This window comes from Sarcophilus harrisii, chromosome 2 (genome assembly GCF_902635505.1).
Source record: "Sarcophilus harrisii chromosome 2, mSarHar1.11, whole genome shotgun sequence".
Lineage (NCBI taxonomy): Eukaryota > Metazoa > Chordata > Mammalia > Dasyuromorphia > Dasyuridae > Sarcophilus > Sarcophilus harrisii.
Genome location: NC_045427.1, coordinates 438,917,758 through 438,938,500, shown reverse-complemented (window position 1 = coordinate 438,938,500; position 20,743 = coordinate 438,917,758). Strand labels below are relative to the sequence as shown.

Sequence of the window (20,743 nt, the reverse complement as noted above, 5' to 3'; positions counted from 1 at the left end):
CTTTTAACATGTATATGAGAACATTAATGAATCTAGCGGATAAGAAACAGAGAAAAACGGCCCTACTGGGTCTGGTGTGTTCTAGGCAGAGCCCTACTCCTTCACCAGGTCCTCTTCTCCAGCAGAGCCAATAACCACAATTTATTTCAGGGGCTGTTTAATGGCCTCTCCTGTGCTAATCTTGGCCTGTTTCCTTTAGAGGTGTGTGACCCCCTAAATGGGCCAGGGACTGGCTTGGAGGTGTTTATCTTGGCAGGACTGCCATATGAGCTGCCTATTGATTTCCCTACTCATTTTTCAGAAAATAGCCCCTCCTGTATGTCACTGCCATAGCAGATCACAAATTGAACTGCAGTTGAATTGATGCAAGGTTGATTAAAACTCACTGTAATTATGGGCTTGAGGCTATCCTGGCCATACAAATCAATGCTGGCAATAACTGATGGAGATTGGGAGAAGAACTCAGAGTATTTGACAGCTGCAGAGTGGGAGTGGGGGAAGGGCTGCTTCCTGCCCACACATGAGGACCAGGCACAGAGATCAATGTCAGCTGCATGAGCCGGGTATCAAGTGAGAGGAGACATAAACTACATCTTCAACTGCACCTGCCATTATTCTTTCCCCCGCTGCTATCTATGGATTCTATTATTAAGAACAATGCCTACAGCACCCCAGTTACACCAAGAACCACAGGAACACTCACAGCTAACTTTTCTGTAATGCTTAAGGTTTACAAATCACTTTTGTAAGATTTTATATGACCAAGACCTGGAAAAAATAATTTAGATTATTTAATCCAACTCTTTTTTTTATTTTACAGATGAGAAAAATGAGGTTTAGAGAGGTTAAAGGACTTAACCAAAGTTATTATAATAGCAAGCCCAGCTGGGGACTCAATCCCAGGTCCTCTATCTGGAAGATCTTGCTCTTTCCACTAAAATAAAAAGTTAACAAAAGTGGTGCTAGACTTATTTTACATATGAGAAAGCTTTGGTGACTACATATGAAGTAACTTGCCTGGATAGCAAGGTTCAGAGGTAGAATATTTAAAAAATCATACAATTCTAGAATTTTGGTGTTAGAGGATGCCTAATTGGCTATTTTTTCCCAATCTATATCTGCAAATGCATCCCACGAGGATATATTGGATAGGAAATATGTAATTTTCTGCTTGCAGATGTCCAGTTAGAGGTAACTCACTTTTGAATAGACATTTTTTTTCTTTGAGATCAAACCTACATTTTCCTCATTGTCTCTTCCACACTTTCCTCCAGGTTCTTCCCTATGAGGTCAAACAAAAAACAAACTACATCCTTTGTAATGCAGAGAAACTGAGGCAAGCAGAGATTGGTTTTTATCTTTAATGTGGACTTTAAGCTAACTGATCAGATGGAATTCTTGTACAAAGCATTCGGTCCAGTTAAACCAAAGCAGGGAACTTATATAGGGCTTTAGCTAACTAGGGTTTTCAAACAGAATATGTAACCTGAATATACAATCTTATAGGGGAAACAAAAGGTAGATAATGGGGGCAAGGTCACTGGAAGGATGAACAAGTCATAATTCCAGGAAAGGATCATAACTTAATCCTGACAGGATAGGGGTCAAAATAAGACAGGAGACAGCAAGGCAAGAGGCAATATTCAAAAGGAGGGGGAATTATCCTAGCAAGGATTGACATAAGGCATCTGAAGTTTATGACTCAATGCTATGTAAAGTGGTCAGAGCTTCAAGGTTTTTCTTGAGCGCTTTTTAAAAGCTCACTTTTCCAGTCCTAATGGCAAGGAAGGCGGATGGTGGCTATGATTTTTTTTTTATTCAGGGCTTAACACCTTCTTTTATATACAGTTCTTTAGACACTTGAATTCTACTAAAACTTGCTAAATCTTTTCTGGCAAACTGCTATCTAAACACATCTCTCCCATTTTGTACTTGGGAAATTATTTTTTGAACCCAAATGTAAAACTTGACATAATAACAATACTGAATTTAATCTTCAACTATTCAGACTTATGTTCTAGCTTATCAAGATCCTTTTAGATCTTGTCTTTGTTATCTAGTCTGCTAGCTATCCCTCCCAGCTTGGTATCATCTACACATTTTATAAGCATGTCATCTGTGTCTTTATCCAAGGGAGTTCACTGATAAAAATGATGAATAGTACTGGGCCACATACCAATCTCTAGAGCACTGCCAAGTTGACATGGAACCACTAATGAATTTTTTCTTTAGTCTGATTATTTAACTCCCTCTGAATCTAATTAATTAAGTTATTGTTTAGTCAACAGCTTTTCATCTTTCAAACAAGAATGGGGGATAGAAGATATGATTTGGACCTAGGATTTTATTAGTATGAAGACTTTTCAGGTGAAGAAATTCCCTATATCATTGAAGGTAGCATCTTCTCATCAACTTATACTCATAGACTTCCCTGGTGTTCTGAAAGTATAAATAATTTTCCCATGGTCACACACTCAATAAGTGTCAAAATGAGCTTAATCCCCAGGGCCTCTGGGCCCTGAGGCCTACTCTAGTATTCATTACTTCACCAAGTTCCTATTCCACAAAAAGTAAAATCAATCAATAAATATTTAAATGCCTACTATGTGCCAGGCACTGTGCTAATCAAATCCAGGCCTGTTTATTCCAACCTCAGCACTCTTTCTATTGAATCAAGCTGCCCATAATTCATTCGTCGTAGAATTCTGTCTCTGCTAGAGTCACCAAAGCTACAGAGTAGTTATGTTCCTTAATGTCAACATTAAAGGTTAGAACTTTCCCTGAATCATCCATTATAGAGCTGTCATTCAGGAAATTATCGGAACCTTCTGGGATTCTGCATAATAAATTGAGAGACCACATAGTGTTGTTACTGGAAAGTGCACTGAATTTTGAATCAGAAGATCTGCATTCAAATTCTAGATTTTTCCATTGTCCCCATCTGAGCTTGGTTAAGCCATTTATTCTTTCTAGAACTCTATTTAACTATCTGTAAAATAAGAGGATAGAATTCCAGCTCTGGTTTTGTGTTTTTGTGAGCCTTCTGCTAATCCTTCTCCGTGAGAAGTAGACTAATCTTTTATTTGTCTATAATTTTACTTATCTAAAGAGGAGACCACCTGCAATATTATAAACTCAATACCAAAATGTTAGATTTCAATCTTGATGTCTTCTAGGATTTTGTGAATACATCTTTGTTATCGCCTTCATGTTTTCAGTGATTTCATCTTCCCTTTCAGTCTTTGTCTTTCCACATTGCCTCATCCTTATGGTAAACAGACTTTTTTCATTTCCATCAGGAACTAAGAGTGAAATCCCAATCTCTCCCAAGTCGCTGTGAGCTGATCAGTTACAGATAGGAACATCATGAACTTGTTCCATTTGAACTTGAATCTCAGAACTTTCTCTTAAAAAGAGTGCTAAGAAACCAAGAGCTGTCTTCTAGTCCTAACTTTTCCTCAGATTAGATGGTGCTTTGTGACATTGGTCAAGTCTCTTCCTCTATCTGTTAAACCTTTATAATATCCATTTATATGTCTAAGCCTCCAGGGAATCCTGAAATTCTTCATAAATATGCTGCTCTATTTGGTAGGCAATACTAGATTTCTGGCCCAAATATCACATTTTACTACTACTACAAATATCAATATTTACTACTCACCCCAGGAATGTCATTGAGCTCTTCAAAATGGGTCTTCTTGTTTAAAAAAAAAAAAAAAAGTCCTGTCTGAAAGTCTTGTCACTTTCATTGATTTATTGAAGTCTGTCTGATTGCCACTGAGGAAACCCCTGATTTTTCTCTGCAGTTCTACTCTTGTTCTTCAGATACTAGATGCTCCTCCCTTTAGTACACTTATTTTTGTGCATTTAGTTCTCACCTTGCATTCCTTCTTCTCCTTTCCACTTCTCTAAAGTTTAAGTTTCTAGTCCTTTGTTAGCTACTGAGTTTTTCCTAAGTCTTAGAAAGTCATGTTAGGCTTTGCTGCTCAGAGTTTCCACAGGAATCCCTCACTAGCTTATTCAGGCCAAAGGAAAAGTTGTTGAGGTTTTCCCCATTGTCATTGCTGCTATTCGTTGTTTCCTCCTTTTAATTTCTTTTTCCTGTGCTGAGCAGCTGGCCTTCGGGCTTGCCTTCTCATCCTGCGGGTGGGAAAGAAGAAGATGTTCTTTACAAATTTTATACTCAAAGCAATTTGCATTCCATAATTAATGAACATTAAAATGCACAATTACAAACAGAAACAAATGGCTGTGCAATGATTAAAAATTAGATTATGAAAGGAGAAAGCAAATTCAGAGGGAAGAGAGGGAAATGGACAGAGACCAAAGCAATGTCGAAATATTGAGATACTCCTTTTCTACTCAAGGGCTGCCTTTCATGTTCCCCAAAAAACATTTTTTTTCCTTCTGTGTCTTAAATCATAGTCTGTTCCAATTGAAAGAGGACTTCCCAAACCTTTTACTTTGACTCTTGATGCTGTGGCCTATACTAATCCTGTCAAGTTGTCTGTGTAACTATGGGAATATAAAGTTACTTCTCTGATCTTCCATTTCCCTATCTATAAAAAATAGGGTTTGAAATAGACAAAGAATTTTCAGTATTTTGGGGGGATTATAGGCCTCTTTGAAAATTTGGTGAAGCTTATAAACTCCCTCACAAAACAATATTTTCAAAAGCATAAAGTAAAATACTTTAGGATGACAAAAGAAAACAATTATATTGAGGAACAACTATTTTTTAAGTCCATGAAACCAAATTTAAAGGTTGGGCTAGAAAGAATAAATGGCTTAACCAAGCTCAGATGGGGACAATGGAAAAGGTTTCTAAAATAGTTGCTTCCCTTTATAACATCCTGTTACAAGGCTTCTTCATGCTCCAGTATTATGTGCATTACCAATCTATGCACTAAGGTCCCATCACATTCTAATATTTTATGTTCTAAGGTCTTTTTCAGCTATAATATTCTATAAACCTAGGTCATCAGCCAAAATGTAATGAAGAGATTCAGGGCGAAAATGTAGGGAGGAAGAATTCATTGCCTTGCTTATAAAAGAGTTCTTTAGCTGATTCTAGGTCTGAGAGACTTCCCAGTGCCTGATAGAAAAGACAGCAGGACTGTTTCCAGGTTTTTGTCTTTCAGTGGCCCAAGTCAGGCAGAATACACCTTCAGCCACACACTAATGGCCCAGTGACCAGGAATTCATCATGCCCTGGTGGCTTCTGTCCAGAGATGAGCCCTATAGGAGCAAGAGATCTCCTGAACTTTTATTAATATGTATGCCATTTCACTCACATAGAAAATTGATTTTCTTTTTTAAGCACCAAATGTAGCAATTTTATAACCTTTCTTCAGCTTGACAGAGGCCATTTATAACCTGCCTTCACCAGCACCTGTGTCGGCTCCAGTCAAACTCATCCTCAGGAACTCTATAATGCATTTTTAATTGTGAGCTGTTCTGCTATGCAATTTATTTTCCAAAAGAATTGACCTTTTTTGTTTGGTCTTTTTTTATTGTTCAAGAGCTGGTGGGAAAGGGAAGAAATAGCAGGAGTGAAGCAGGAAAAAAGAGTAGGGTAAAATGGCATTCAAATTTGGGAACTGTAATGGTGGATCAGTATGGTCTGGCTATAGGTTTTAATCTTCATGGAAAAACCAGGACCTGACTTTTGCTTAGAAAGTGGGAGAGCAACAAATTGGATTCCAGATATATAGGATGGGTTAACATTTTAAAATAAAATGAAAGAAATAATTCTCATACATAAAATCTTGAAGGTATATGTGGTTATCTAGTTCAATATCTCCATACTCCATCCCACCTCAAGCATGAATCCATTCTATAATGTGTCTGACAAAGTAGACCATCCAGTAACAGTGGACATCCCCTGAGTCACAAGAAATTCATTATCTCCTGAGACAGTCCAATTCACTGCCAGATAGCTTTGATTCATGGGAATTCTTTGTATTGGGGAAAAATAAACAAAGCTAACTTCTTGTGATTTTGAACTTTAAGTATCAATTCTGCCTTTTAATTTAATCTTCCTCATGTATTTTAAGACTTTTCTTTTACACCTTTAAAAATCTGCTCTTCGGTTTCTTGAAGATCTATTTAGGGTCTATTTTTTTTTTTTCTGCCTCTCCCTCAGCATTAATAAATATTTAAATGGTGCCTACTATAAAGCACAGTACCTATCAATATAACATACTATAAATGGGAAGACAAATTATAAACTCTTTTAAAAGCCAATTAACCATTTAGGTAATTTATGCAAAGAACCCAATGAATGGCTTATGCCTTAGACCAGGCCTTCTTAAATTTTTTCCACTTGCAATCCTTTCTCCCCCAAGAATTATTTATATAACCTCAAGTACACAGATATATAAAATAGGTATGAAATACTTACTGATCGATCATAAGTCATAATTTAGCGACCTCAACATTCAATTATACCACCCCATGTGGAGTCATGGTGCCCAGTTTAAGTCCACATGAGCTATGGAAATACTGAAGTAGGAAAAGTCAATGTGAGTCAGATTAGTCAGGGAAGGCATCATGGAAGAAGTAGGATTTGAACTAAATGATGTTTCTTCAATTATTTAGCACGCATGCTTAGAATTTATAAAGAAGATAGTTTCCTCAACTAAAAATAGTATAGTTTTCATTCATCATGTGAAATGGGTATTTGCTGCTAGAGGAAAGAAAGATATGTCAATTTTACCCAAAATGTACATTTGATATGCATGCTCTTGTTGCTTCACATTATTCCTTGTTTTTTTTTTTTACAATAACAATTGTAAAAAAAAAATTTTTTTATAACAACAGTTGTTCTTTCATCCAAGTATAGATAAGTCCTGTGCCTTACTCTCCCCTCTTTCATTTCCAATGGCTTCCTAAACCATTTCATTAATGGTTTAGGAACCATTAATGGTTCTAATGAACCATTAGGTTCATTTCCAGAACTGGACATTATTCATGATAGTCCTTCCAGAGCAAAGAAAGAATAGTGTGCTAAATCTATCCTTTATTAAGTGTGTTAATTTGTAGAAGTCATTATTTGTCTCTAGACCTCAGTTTCCTCATATTTAAAATGATGCATTTTTCATCTCCATTAATTTGTACTAAATCTCCCATTTGCCTGGAATATATTTCCACTTAGGATATGACCTTTCCCATCTCTTTTGTCTTCAAAACTCTTCCCAAGGAACATGAAGCTTTTCTTATTCCACCCTCAGCTAGTGTTCTATGCTCAAAAAATTACCTTGAATTTATTTTGTATATACATTTTTTAATGTACCTATCATTTCCCTCAATAGAATGGAAGCTTCTTGAGAGCAAAGATTGTTTCTTTTTTTCCTTGTATCCCTAGTAGCTCTTGCACATAGTAGGTATTTAATAAATTCTGGTTTGATCAGTTGATTGGGTGACTAACATAGTAAGTGATATCTAAGGTTTTTTCTATCTTTAATGTTCTATGTCCTAAAGATATGATAAATTCTGATGCTCTGTCTTGTAATGTTCTCTTTTCTAAAGTTTCTTTTAATTTATGGTTTATATACTAATACTCTACACTTTTTGTCCTCTCCTTGTTCTACAACTCAGTGAAGTTAGGAAGGATTTCCTTTTATTCCCCAATCTCCATTTCTTCTTTCTTCTTGCAGTGCCCCGAAGAGCTGAGGCCCATGAAGGATGGTACTGGTTGCTATGACTATTCCAAAGGAATTGATTGTTCAGATGGTTTCAATGGGGGCTGTGAACAACTATGTCTCCAGCAGACTCTACCTCTGCCTTATGATGCCTCTTCCAGCACTATCTTCATGTTCTGCGGGTGAGTCTTTGCCAAAGTCATCTTCATTATTGCTTATAAGATGATCTATTTTCTACATTGCTATCAAATTTATAATCTTAAAGCACAGTCCTGACCAAGTCAATCCCTTTATTCAAAAAACTTTGATGATTCCTGTTATTACTAAGATAAAACAAAAACTTTTAATTTTTCCTTAAAGCCCCTCACATTCTAAATTCAACTAATTTTTCTAAATAGATTCTACATTATTTTTTTTCTCATTCTATATTTCAACAATGTTGGACTTGAAGATGTCCCTCTTACATAGTGTTTCATCTCCCACTCCTGTAACTTTGAATAGGCTGTATCTTATTCCTGGAACATTCTCTCTCCTTATCTCTGCTTGGACTACATAGCTCCCTTCAAAGCTCAACTGAAATGCCACATATTATAAGAAGGTTTTGTTAGTTTATCTTCTTTAACCATCCACACTTTTATCTTCCAACAAAATACTTCACATTTTTACTTTGTATTTACTAGACTGTGTACATCTTGTTTGCCCATCTACCTAGAAACCATTCTATTTCAGGGGATGTTTTGTCCTTGTGTCCTCTGTATTTTTTACAAAATCTAAAATATAGTAGGTTCATGGTAAATTGAAATGATGTAACTTACAAAGAGAAATGGTTTGGATTTTTTTTAATAATTAGTTTGAAGCCAACTAATTAGAACATCTACTTAGCTAAACTTTTTTTTTTCCTTCACTGGATACTTAGACCAAAGTAGCAAATCTTAAAATAATCCAAATTCAGTTTAATAAATATATATTAAATACATTTTATGTGTTAAACACTAGGATACAAAGATAAAAATGCAAATACTTGCCTTTAGAACATAGAACTGCTCTAATTTGAAAAGAAGGGCAGCTAGGTGGCACAATGATAAAAAGCTGGGCCTAGAGTTGGGAAGATCCAAGTTGAAATCTGCCTGTGTTATCCTGGGCAAGTCATTTTATCCTGTTGGTCTCAGTATCTTTGCCAAAGAAATGCCAAATGGGGTCATGAAGAGTTAGGCATGACTGAAATGATCAAATAATAATAAATTTGAAAGAACTTTGAAATTCACAGGCCCATAAGATCACAGATCTAGAATTTTAAGGTATCTCAGAAATTGACTATTCCAATTCTTCATTTTCTAGAGGGGGAAACTGAGGCCCAAGGAAATCATGAGACTTCCCCAAGTCATAAAGGAAATAATGATAAGAATTGGACTAAAACTGATTTCTGACTCCAGATCTACTTTTCTTATTACTATACTTTGACAAGTCGTAAGCTCTCTATACAAACACCAGCTTTGCCATTTATACCTTTGGGTGAATTTAATCTTAGTTTTATTCAATTTAATCAAAGAAGCATTGAAGTACTTAACATGTTCCAAACACTGTGATGAGGATATGAAGCCCAAAATAAAACAGTCCTTACCCTCAAGGACCTTTCTTCCACTGAAGGGAAATAATCTGTATGCATCTAAGTAATTGGAAGATGTTTACAGAATTTTGTGAACAGTGTGAAAGTAAAAGGCCCGAAGATTTGGAGAGCTCAAGGAGGATGAACTAAGGAGTTAAACTAAATATATCTTTAAAAGACTCTCTACCTCTAAGCTTTGTGTTGCTGGTGAGCATATACTCTATTAAGAAGAAGACACATATACAGAAAAAAAAGAGAATACAGGTTTCAAAAATCATTAAATGCTTAGGAAAAGTCCAGCAGAGTGGAAAGAAAAATGAAGGAACGAAGTGGTTGCTTCTACATTCCCAATAAGATCAAGGATGAAACAAGGTTGTTCGTTATCACCACTATTATTCAATATTGTACTAGAAATGTTAGCTTTATCAATAAGAGAAGAAAAAAATTGAAGGAATTAGAGTAAGTAATGAGGACACAAAACTATCACTCTTTGGATGATATGATACATGTTTAGAGCATCCTAGAGTCAACTAAAAAACTACTAGGCACAATAACTTTAGCAAAGTTGTAGTATGTAAAATAAACCCACATAATTCATTGGTAGTTCTTTAAGTTACCAACAAAGCCCCAGTAGCAAGGGATAGTAAGAGAAGTCCCATTTAAACGAATTGTAGATAATATAAAATATTTGGGAATCTACCTGTTGAGACAAAACACTTTTCACACAAATGAAATTAGATCTAAATAATTGGAAGAATATCAAGTGCTCATGGCTAAACTGAGATAATATAATAAAAATGACAAAAAAAAAAAAAGAGAGGCTGCTTTTAGCTGTCTAGCTGGGGTAGGGAGAGGTATGGAAGATTTCTGAGAGAAAAAGCACCAATAATTGCGATTTGTTTTTGTAGGGATCTAAGTATTATATATATATATATATATATATATATGTATATATATATACATATATATACATATATACATATATATATATATATTTTCATATATGTGTATATATATACAAATTAATATAATATAAATATAAAGTATTTTATAACAACCCTATTAGGTAGATAGCATAAATAATATTATTCTGATTTAATTGATGAGGAAACTGAATTTAACTAATTTGTTTATTGGGACACAATTAGTTAATGCCTCAAGCAGGAATCAATTTATCTATTACATGTGGCTTTCTTTCATCTAAATTTATCTTTGATAAAAGAAAAGGGTTTGAAAAAGAGACACGCGGGTTTGGAAAGATGTCTAAAGGAAAGTTATTGAATAGTTGAACCTTTAGAAGCAAAATAGGACAGAATGAAACTATAATTTCATTTTGCTGGATTATAGATTGTATGAGGAGAATGACCTTGGTTAATAAAAGAAGGAAAAGGTGGATTAGTATCAAATTGTGGAAGATCTTAAATGTTAGTGTAGCTTGCTAATTACCTTCCACAACTAGATAGAGTGATGGACTTGGAGTTAACAAAAATCTTATTTAAAAGATATTTCGAATACTTACTAGTAGTGTGACCCTGGGCAAATTTCTTAATCTCACTTATCCTTAGTTTCCTCATCTGTAAAATGGAAATAGTAAAAGTCTCCCTCTCCCTCTCCTTCTTCTCCTCTCTCTCCCTCTCCCTCTCCTTCTTCTTTTCCCTCTCCCTCTCCCTCCCTCCCTTCCTCCTTCCCTCCCTCACTCTCTCTCTCATACACACACACACAACTTTGCCAACTTTAAGACACTTTGTAAATGATCATGATTATTATTGCTAAGACAATGAGTTTGCATTTTCTCGTATGGGCAATGGAGAACAAAATAAAGTTCTTAAGCTGGAAAATGACAGCATCATACCTAGAAAGATGATTCAAGCATCAGTATGAAGGATCAGATAAAAAAGGTTGAGACTGGACAGAGGAAGCCCAATTAGAAATTTATTATAATTGTACAGGGGAGAGATCTGAAGTATGATGCTGCTAAAGTAATTTAAATAAAAGGATGAATAAAGGGAACATCAAAGATTTAAGAACAGAGTTTGTTCAAAGTATATCCTAAACTCAGCACACATTCTTCCTGGCCTCCTGTATCCTTTCCATCTTCATTTATAGCCCTAGGCAGCTATCATTAATGTGCACAATGATCACTTTATATCCCTGCAGGAAACTCAATCAACAAAGAAAAATTCCATTATGGTTCCTTGACATTACTGGGGAGAGTGGGTATAATATAAGGAAAAGTGGCACAGGAGTGCAAAAATTTGAGCTTTATTCACAAATCTGCCACTTAGTAAACTGGGAATATTGAATAAGTCACTTAATGTTAATTAGCCTCAGTGTCCCTTTCTGAAAAGTGGGAATGGATATCCTGTTTACCTTCCATGATAATTATAAGGATCAGATATGACAATTTGTATGAAAATATTTTTTAAATTGTAAAGCACTTTTCAAATGAGAGGGATTTTATTCTTATTACTCACTACAAAAAATTGAGATAATAGGATTATGCATCTAAATTAGGAAGAGATCTCAGGGGACAGTTAGCATAACCTTCTCGCTTTACAAAAGGAAAAAACTGAGGAAGCCCAGTAGGTTAAGCAACCTAAAATATGCAAAAGTAATTTTCATCCAGAGGGGTTAAAACAGAAGGAATGTGGGGACTCATTATCAGTGACACAGGAAATTAAATTAGCCAGAATGGCTCATTCTTTGCCCCACACTCAGTGTAATGGACATTTTGCTATGCATTTCTTCTTCCTAATCCTCTTTTTCGCCTTTATCTAATAATTAATTACACAATAATAATGATGATCTCATCAATGTTGGCATTCCTTCCATTGGTACAGATCCCAATCCAATGCATGTCCTATCATTCCATGCAATTCTGAGATTCTCATCCCCAAAGAATCTATACTAATCAGCGTGCCGGAAACCTTCCTCTGAGTCACTCTACATTTCCTGGGTACAATGGAGCACAGGCTCTCCATGTATTATCTGTCATTCTTGCCATTTTTATGCTTCCTTTGCTGATCACACATGCTCAGGGATATCAGAAATAGGTTTCATCCTATATATTCTCATGAATGCAGAGAGACACTTGGGTCTCCATTGCCTTTCTGCTCACCTATAACTTTGATTCTCCAGATATTGTAGTTTTAGAATTCCCATTCAAAAGCATCACTGGGAGTATATTTATATTTGAAAGATGGAATTTTTTGTATAAGAGAATACATTTTAAATGTCATTAAAATGTAATTTCCCACATTCAATCAATATCCCTCCTAGGTAGCAGTAGATAGAATGTTGGGACTGCAGTCACAAAGACTTAAGTTCAAATACAGCCTCAGAAACTTAATAACTATGCAACCCCAGGCAAATCATTTGATTTCTCTTGGCTTAAGTTTTCTCATCTGTAAAATGGGAGTAATGAAAGTGATGAGGTTTAGATTTAGGGAACCAAAATGAAATTAGGGTTTCTGGTGATGAGGAAGTTAAATGATAAGGTCTAGTGGCAGGTTCAGGGTTCCAGGAACCAAATGGAGAGGTTTGGTTACACTGCAACTCCTGAGAATTTGGCGCAAGGGTAGGGAGTTTGGGGGATTCCCTTCTGGCGGCACAGAGATTCTCTGTAAAGGAATTTACAGACCCGAAAACCTAGATTGATAAAATAGGTTTATTATAGGGATTGGAAGTAAGGTTAGAAATCCTGACAGCAAGGCATAAAGTCTGGTTAGGAAATAGGTGAGGGTAAAGAGAGGATGGAACTGGAAAAGAATATTATTCCATATAATTGTTGCCTGGACAACAGGCCAAATACAGGCCAAATACAGAGAGGCCTGGAGAGACTTATATGAACTGATGCTGAGTGAAATGAGCAGAACCAGGAGATCATTATATACCTCAACAACGACACTGTATGAGGATAAATTCTGATGGAAGTGGATTTCTTCGACAAAGAGATCTAACTCAGTTTCAATTGATCAAGGATGGACAGAAGCAGCTACACCCAAAGAAAAAACACTGGGAAATGAATGTAAACTGTTTGCATTTTTGTTTTTCTTCCTGGGTTATTTTTACCTCCTGAATCCAATTCTTCCTGTGCAACAAAAGAACTGTTCAGTTCTGCACACATACATTGTATCTAGGATATACTGCAACATATTTAAGATGTATAGGACTGCTTGCCATCTGGGGGAGGGAGTGGAGGAAGGGAGGGAAAAAGTCGGAACAGAAGTGAGTGCCAGGGATAATGTAAAAAATTACCCTCGCATGAGTTCTGTCAATAAAAAGTTATAATTATGAAAAAAAAAATTGCTCCAAACTTTGCTTTTGTAGCACCAGTATCTACCATATTACAATGTTTATCATTGGTTGACCTATGTGTCCCAGGACATTAATAAATATTATCAATAATTTGAAAAAAAAAAAAAGAATATTATTCCAGTGGGCAGATCTATGGAAAATGGAGTTTTGCACTGAGAATGCAGTTCTTAGTGGGCAGAAAGTCCTGGTAGCTGAGTAAGCCACTTAGGTCCATCTGCAAAGACTTTAGTTGATGAAAGCTCATTATATTGATTGTCTTGATGAGGGTTGGGAAGCCCGAGCAGATCAGAACCAGTGGGGGCTGGGAGAGTCCAAGTTAGCTCAGATCTGATGGGGGCTGGGACAAGCCGGGATCTCCTATTGGAATTCAAAGGGATGCTTTTGACCAGGATTTGTGAATCAAAGGCCCTGGAATCCTGGACTGATGTGTCTCAGCCTGGAGGGGCTGGGAATACGAAAGGAATCTGAAAGGAATCACAAATCAATAGGAAATACAGTTTCTTAAAGGGACCACAATCCACTTCAAAAGGACCTAACTCCCAGGGTTGTTGTGTAGTTCAAATGGGATAAATGGGATAAAGCATGTTGTAAACCTTAAAGTACTGTGTAAATGTTAGTTGTTATCATTATTGTTTTTCTTAATAGTGCATTATTATTATTATTCAATGTGAAATATCATTGTGCCCATTTTAAATTGGGGAAAACTGTGGCAGATAGACTGTCATTTGCCTGTGGTCCTATAACTAGTCATATGATGGGAACTAGCAAAGCAGATAGATGCTTCATTGGGTGGAACACTGGACTTGGAGTCAGGAAAAACCTCATTTCAAATTCAGTCTCAGATACTTTCTAAATGTGTGATCCTAGATAAGTCACTTAACCTTATCTGCCTCAGTTACCTCATCTATAAAACAAGAATAGTAATAATAGCATCTACCTCCCAAGGTTGAACTCGATTGAGATAATAATCCTAAAACTCTCATTATAATTCCTGGCACATAATATACACTATATACATGTTAGCTATCATTATTATTATTAATTATTAGGAATAAAAAACATAGTCTTCTGGCTCAAACTCCAGTCTTTTTTTTTTCCTTTCCTATTTCTACCACACCTGTACTTCTTCCTTATAGGAGCTCTGGCTGTAGCTTGGGGAGATCTTGGGCCCCTAGCAGTCAATCAGCAAAATAAATAAGAAATAAATTACCATATGCAGACCTAAATTTATGGCAGTCCTTCTTCAACTTAAGTGACTGCAGGGCAGTGGTATGTAAATTATGCATAGGCACAGTTCTGCAAGCCTGCATACAAAAGAATTTTTGTATTTGCCAATGCTTTTTAAAACTCTCTTTGTTGTTCAGTGGGACTGAGTAGGCTTCCACAGATGTTCCCATCTATGAATGATCATATCATACCCCTAAATAGGGCTTTAAGATTTCCCAGTCTTGTGTCTTTGTTTTATAGATAAATAAACTGAGGAATCAAGAAAGAAAGTTACATACTTAGTATGTTGCAGATCCAGGACTCAAAGTCAGGTCTTCTTCCTCTATGTCATATATTAATTCCGCTATCCCATGGTGCAGATCAGAATTTTAATTAGTGATTTAGCAAACAGTGGAAATTATGCCTCAGAATAATAGCATGAAACATGCCCTTACATCAGTTTTTAAGGCAATTTCAACTGAAGATGCATTAGAAATCTCAGCCTACCCAATCCTCTCCAGGCCATCATGGGTAAAGGGAAATGTCAGTATGTGAAGCTGGGAAAGAGCTACTAGCCATCTGGTAGCATCTTATTTTAACTAACTATACCTTCTAATTAGGCACTAAGCTCATGGCTTTCTTTTTCTTCCTATATTGTTGCAACTATTTAAATCTGAGAGTCCTATAACAAAGACTTAGTCATTCTACCTTTGTTGAGCTCTTCCTGAGATGGTCTTTCAAACTATGTCCTGAAACAGTTTAAGTGGATTGAGTGAATATATATAGTATAATTGAGGATGTTTGGGGGTAGAAGGGAGCAGAATCTGCTCTATAGGTAAGAGAACTTTTCTGGATGTCTCAGCCCTTGTGCAGGAAGGTCCATGTCTGGATAAGCATATCTATAAATTCAGGATCCTATTAGTCTTTTCCAAAGGATGCAAAGAAAAAATGAAAAATTAAGGGAGCTTCAAAACCAACATTAATATTATAAGCCTTTGAAAGTGACCTATTAGCTATGGAATATTACTTGCACTTCAGATAAACTCTTTCATCATAACATTGAACCCCATTTGAAGGTTCCTGTGAGTCATTTGCATCAGAGGACTTGGTTTTATTAAGTCAGAGAGACATCAAGAGAGTAGAAAAATGATCTCTCACTTGAAGGAGTCAGAATTAGCTGAAGTCAAAGACAACAATCTCAAAGTGGCAGTGGCCACTGGGAAAGATAGGACCAGAGTCCAGACTGAGTAACTCTCAGGCTAAGGGTCATTGTAACTCACTTTAATATAGCACTTTCTGGTTTCAAAGTACTTCACAGTCACTGCCTTTTGGTGTTTGCAGACATCTGATATAAGCAGTGCAAATGTTCCTTTTAAAAAAGGAGGTGGAAAGGAAGTTCCAGAAAGGTCAGTTGCTTTCTCTGTCCCACAATTAATAAGTGTCTGCTAATAATATTCTTGACTTCTCTATTGGCTAGATTATCTATAATATCTTTTAAGTTTGAGAGAGACATACACACAAAAAGAGAGATAGAGACAGATAAGACAAAGAGAAAGAGAGAGAAAAAGAAAGACAGAGTGAGAGAAATTTTGTTTGTATTTAGTTATTTGCATGTTGTCTTCCCCTTTAAACTGAATTCCATAAGAGCTTTTGCCTTTCCTGGTATCCCTAGTGATTTGCTAAGTGTCTAGTACATGGTAGGCACTTCATAAAAGCTTATTGACCTTATATGGTAGGTCCTAGACTATCCCTTCTAACCCTAAGCCTGATTCTCCTTAATTTTATATCTCCAATAACCTTAAAAATCTTCATTTGCCTGGGATTTGACTAATACACTTATTAGACAATGAGTTCTTTGAGGACAAGGACAAGGACAAGGTCTATGTTAAACTTTGCTTCTTTCTTAACATCTAATTCAATATTCTGAATACATAATATACTCAGCAGATATTTTTATTAATTGGTTTATTTACCGTTAGTTTCCAGATCTTGCTAGCCCCTTGGTTCCACAAAGTGAGTTTAAAGAATAAATATCTATAAATGTTCTTTCTATCCCATAAGAAGAGGGAGGTGAAGGCAACTAAGTCCATGCCTTAAGAGAAAATTCCTATTTTGTATCTACTTGCTTACTTAATTTATTTATTCCTCTTTGCATATGTATAAATATAGCTCTTGCAGATCTTGGCCAAGTTCCTACATGCCTACGCTCTTTAGACTTTCTGTAAGAAAATCTCCCAGACGACAAAATGTTCCAAAGGAGCTGTATAATTATGTGGCATGATACAAAAATAAAATTAAAAGAAAAAATAAAACCAAAAAAACTAAACAGACCTTCAAATAAACCATTCTGTGCCCCAAGGTGGCTGGAGGGAAAAAGCCGCTCATGTTAGCATAATAAATTTCAGGCAAATATATGCCTTTTATTTGTCCTTGATACCAGAGGCTAATGGCACCACTAAAGGTCTTGGCAATAAGTAGACTTTATTACTATCAGGCAAAAGTTGGAGATGGGGCTGGGAAGAAAGCTCAGGGTCACAAAGCAAGCTCACAGATAGAAATCCTGTTAGCAGACAAGAATATTTCATAGAGAGAGATAAAGATTTGGAATCAAGTCAGTCAAATCCTGCTTCTTGCTACTTAGCACCTTTGTTACTCAGATAAATCATGTCATCTCTTTGGCTTTCAGTTCCCTTCTTTATAAAACTTAGGGGTTGCTCTATAATCAAAGGTTTTTAACTTGGAGTTAATGAACTTGGCTATTTAAAAAAATAATACTTTGATAAGTTAAATATGATTGATTTCCTTTGTAATACTTTGTTTTTTTAAAAAATATATTTGCAATGATTATCATGAGAATGTTATGCCAGTCTCCTTGAACTGTTCTACCTCAGTTCCCTGCATTAGTTTCCCTGAATGATATCTCCATTTCCCTGAGTTAGTATGCAACCTCCCTCCCTTTTTTCTGTCTATAGGGCTGTACTACTCACTCTAAACACTCCAATAGATAAGACTATCTTAGATACCTAATTGACATCATTACTTCTGTTTTTTCAGACAACCTGTCTCTAGCCAGATATTTTCTTACCTCCCAGTTAGTAAGAATTTATAGTTTTCACCCTCATCCTATCAGAACCGAATTTATGGTCCATCTTTGAAAATTCCTGCTTTTTGCCTCCTGCCTTTGTTTCTTTTCTCACTAGAGTCCTATAAAAAAAAAAACCTTGGAGTTTCATATTCACCGCTGGATACTTTGAGACAAGAGTCCTATCCAATCAATCAATTAAGCTTAATAAATAAAATATTAAAAACTCTCTAGTCTCTTACTTGTTTCAGTTTCTCTGGCATTACAAGAATAGTCCAAGGATTTCACCAGATTTCAAAAGAGGTCTGTGGCACAAAACATTAAGAACTCATGACCTAGATTATATTGACATTTCCCCTAAATCCATTGATCCTATGAATCTCAGCTTCAGCAGTAAGTCAAAGACAAAAACCTAGGGTCTTTGATAATCAATTGCCTGGGGATCAGGTTTCTTGACATCACTGATCAAAGGCAAAGCCAAGACAAAGTATTCTTACTCTTAAAACAAGATTATAGAATTGTGTCCTTCTGTGTGTTAGTAGCACATACAATATGGTTTAACATGAAAATAATTTCTATATTCTATGAAAAGTAGAAACTTTTAACCATAAAAGCTTGTGGCCTTATAATCTGACTCTTTGATATTTCAAATCTGTGCATTTAGGGGAGAAAATGATATCAAATGTGTCCTTTATTGGACTTCTCATTACATTCTAGGTTACTAAATACTTTATCCCTGTGTCATTTTCTTATCTATAAGAAAGGGAAAGATTATAGCCTCATATTATTTAATCAATAAATATGTGTTAATTACTTATATATCATACACTGTTTTAGGGACTGAGAATATAAAGATAAAAGTGAAATGGTATATATGGAGATATATAAAAATTTTTTGTTGTTGTTCAGCCATGTCCAACACTGAGTGATACCATTTGGGGTTTTCTTGGCAAAGTTGTTGGAATGGTGTACCATTTACTTTACCAGTTCATTTTACATAGGAGGAAACAGACCAACAGGTTAAATGACTTGCCCAGGATCACACAGTTAGTTAGTATATGAGGTCAGATTTGAATTCAAGTTTTTCTGACTCCAGACCTAATGTTCTACCCACTGTATCACCAAGCTGTCCTATATAATAAAAGATACAAAAATAAATATAAAATATTTGAGAAGAGAGAATAGGAAAAGCTCCTTGTAGAAGGTATCTCATGAACTGAAGGAAAGTAGAGATTTTAAGGTTAGAAATAAGTAAAGAGTGCATTGCAGGTGTGGTTGGCCGTCAGTTAAAGGAGTCTTAAGAGAATGTTTAGTCCTAACCCTTCACTTTGCAGACAGGAAGGTAAAAGGACTTGAGGCTTAGAAAGAGTGAGAAACTTAGTTGAATCAAACATCTGTTGAATATGTGAGTGAGACCCAAACTCTGGCATTTTGATACTAAGCATAATGCTTTGTTTCTCAATACAACACTGCTATCCACATTCTATTACAACTTAGTCCAGATGAAACACCTGACTTAATGAAGCAGAATAAAATGGTACTGGTGCATGTGGAGGGAAAGGGGGTAGCATTCTCTCCTGCCTTTCTCATCTCTCCAAATGTCATCCGATCAGCTAGCTGACACAGTGGATGGTGTGCTGTACCTGCAATCAGGAAGACCCCCTAGCAAGTTACTTAACCTCTGTTTGCTTCAATTTCCTTATCTGTAAATTAGGGATAATGATAGTACCTACCTCCCAATGTTGTAAGGACCATATGAGATAAGGTTTGCATAGTACAGTACCTGACAAATAGTAAATGCTATTTAAATGTTCATTGTTTTTGTTGTTGTTCTTGTCACTGTTATTATCATATCAAGCACTCAAAGGAGAAAGATATACACAAAATTAAACTAGAAGGGGTACTATAATTCAGAATTGATCTATATAGTTTCATTAAGTAGAGAGGAACAGAAAGATTATAGTTGGAATTAATATATTTCCTCTTCCTTCTAAAATCCCTAGGACTAGGTACTTGACAATTACTGGACAAAAGTGATGGGGATGATAGTGGCGGCAGCAGCAGCAGCAGCAGCAGTAGTAGTAGCAGCAGCAGCAGCAGCAGCAGCAGCAGTAGTAGTAATAGTAGCAACAGTAGCAATAACAATAAGAGTAGTCGAAATAGTAGTAGTATAGTAGTAGTAATAGTAGTAGTGGTAGTAGCAACAGCAGCAGCAGTAGTAGTAGTAGTAGCAGTAGTAGTAGTAGTAGTAGTAGTAGTAGTAGTAGTAATAGTAGCAGCAGTAGCAGAAGTAATATGCATGTATTGAATGAATGAATGAACGAAGATGAAATGATTAATGGAGATGATAGTAACTTAATATTGAGTGCCATTTTAAAAAATTTTAGTGTTTTAACATTCGTTACCTCATTTGATTCTCATAACAACCCTCAAAAATAGGAAAGATGAAGGTTATTATACTTTATAGATGAAGGAACTGAATGTAGCAGGAATGAAGTGATTTAGTCCAGACAGTACATAATGTTAATAAGTCATTTCAGTTAGTAAATAATGCAGATGGGACTTGAACCCAGTTCTCCTGATTCTTACTCTACAGTTGCTTTTCTCATGCTCTGTGGCTTCCTTCCCCCTCTTTCCTATTCAGTGTCATCATTATTTGTCTTCCATAGCCTGAACTCTTTTCAGATAAAATTATATCCTCTCTACTCATTCTCCAAGGAAAAATAATAAAAGGGATGGACTTCATCCATACTTCCTAATCAAAAATAAATAAATACCAGATTAGTTTCCTGATATTAGAGATCAGAGTGATACAATCTTCTGAGCTGAGAGCTAAATCCCAGAAGTATCACTTTTCCTTGAAATAATACTATCACCACCACCATGAAC

General features: G+C 35.8%; 1 protein-coding gene across 1 annotated transcript in view; it reads left to right on the top strand.

The window, feature by feature from the left end:
• ASTN2 (astrotactin 2) overlaps positions 1-20,743 on the top strand; it is a 1,113,071-nt gene that overhangs the window by 607,384 nt on the left and 484,944 nt on the right. Inside the window, exon 12 of the mRNA XM_031949426.1 lies at positions 7,659-7,825. Coding sequence (XP_031805286.1) covers positions 7,659-7,825 — 167 coding nt within the window. The remainder of the gene's footprint in view (positions 1-7,658; positions 7,826-20,743) is intronic.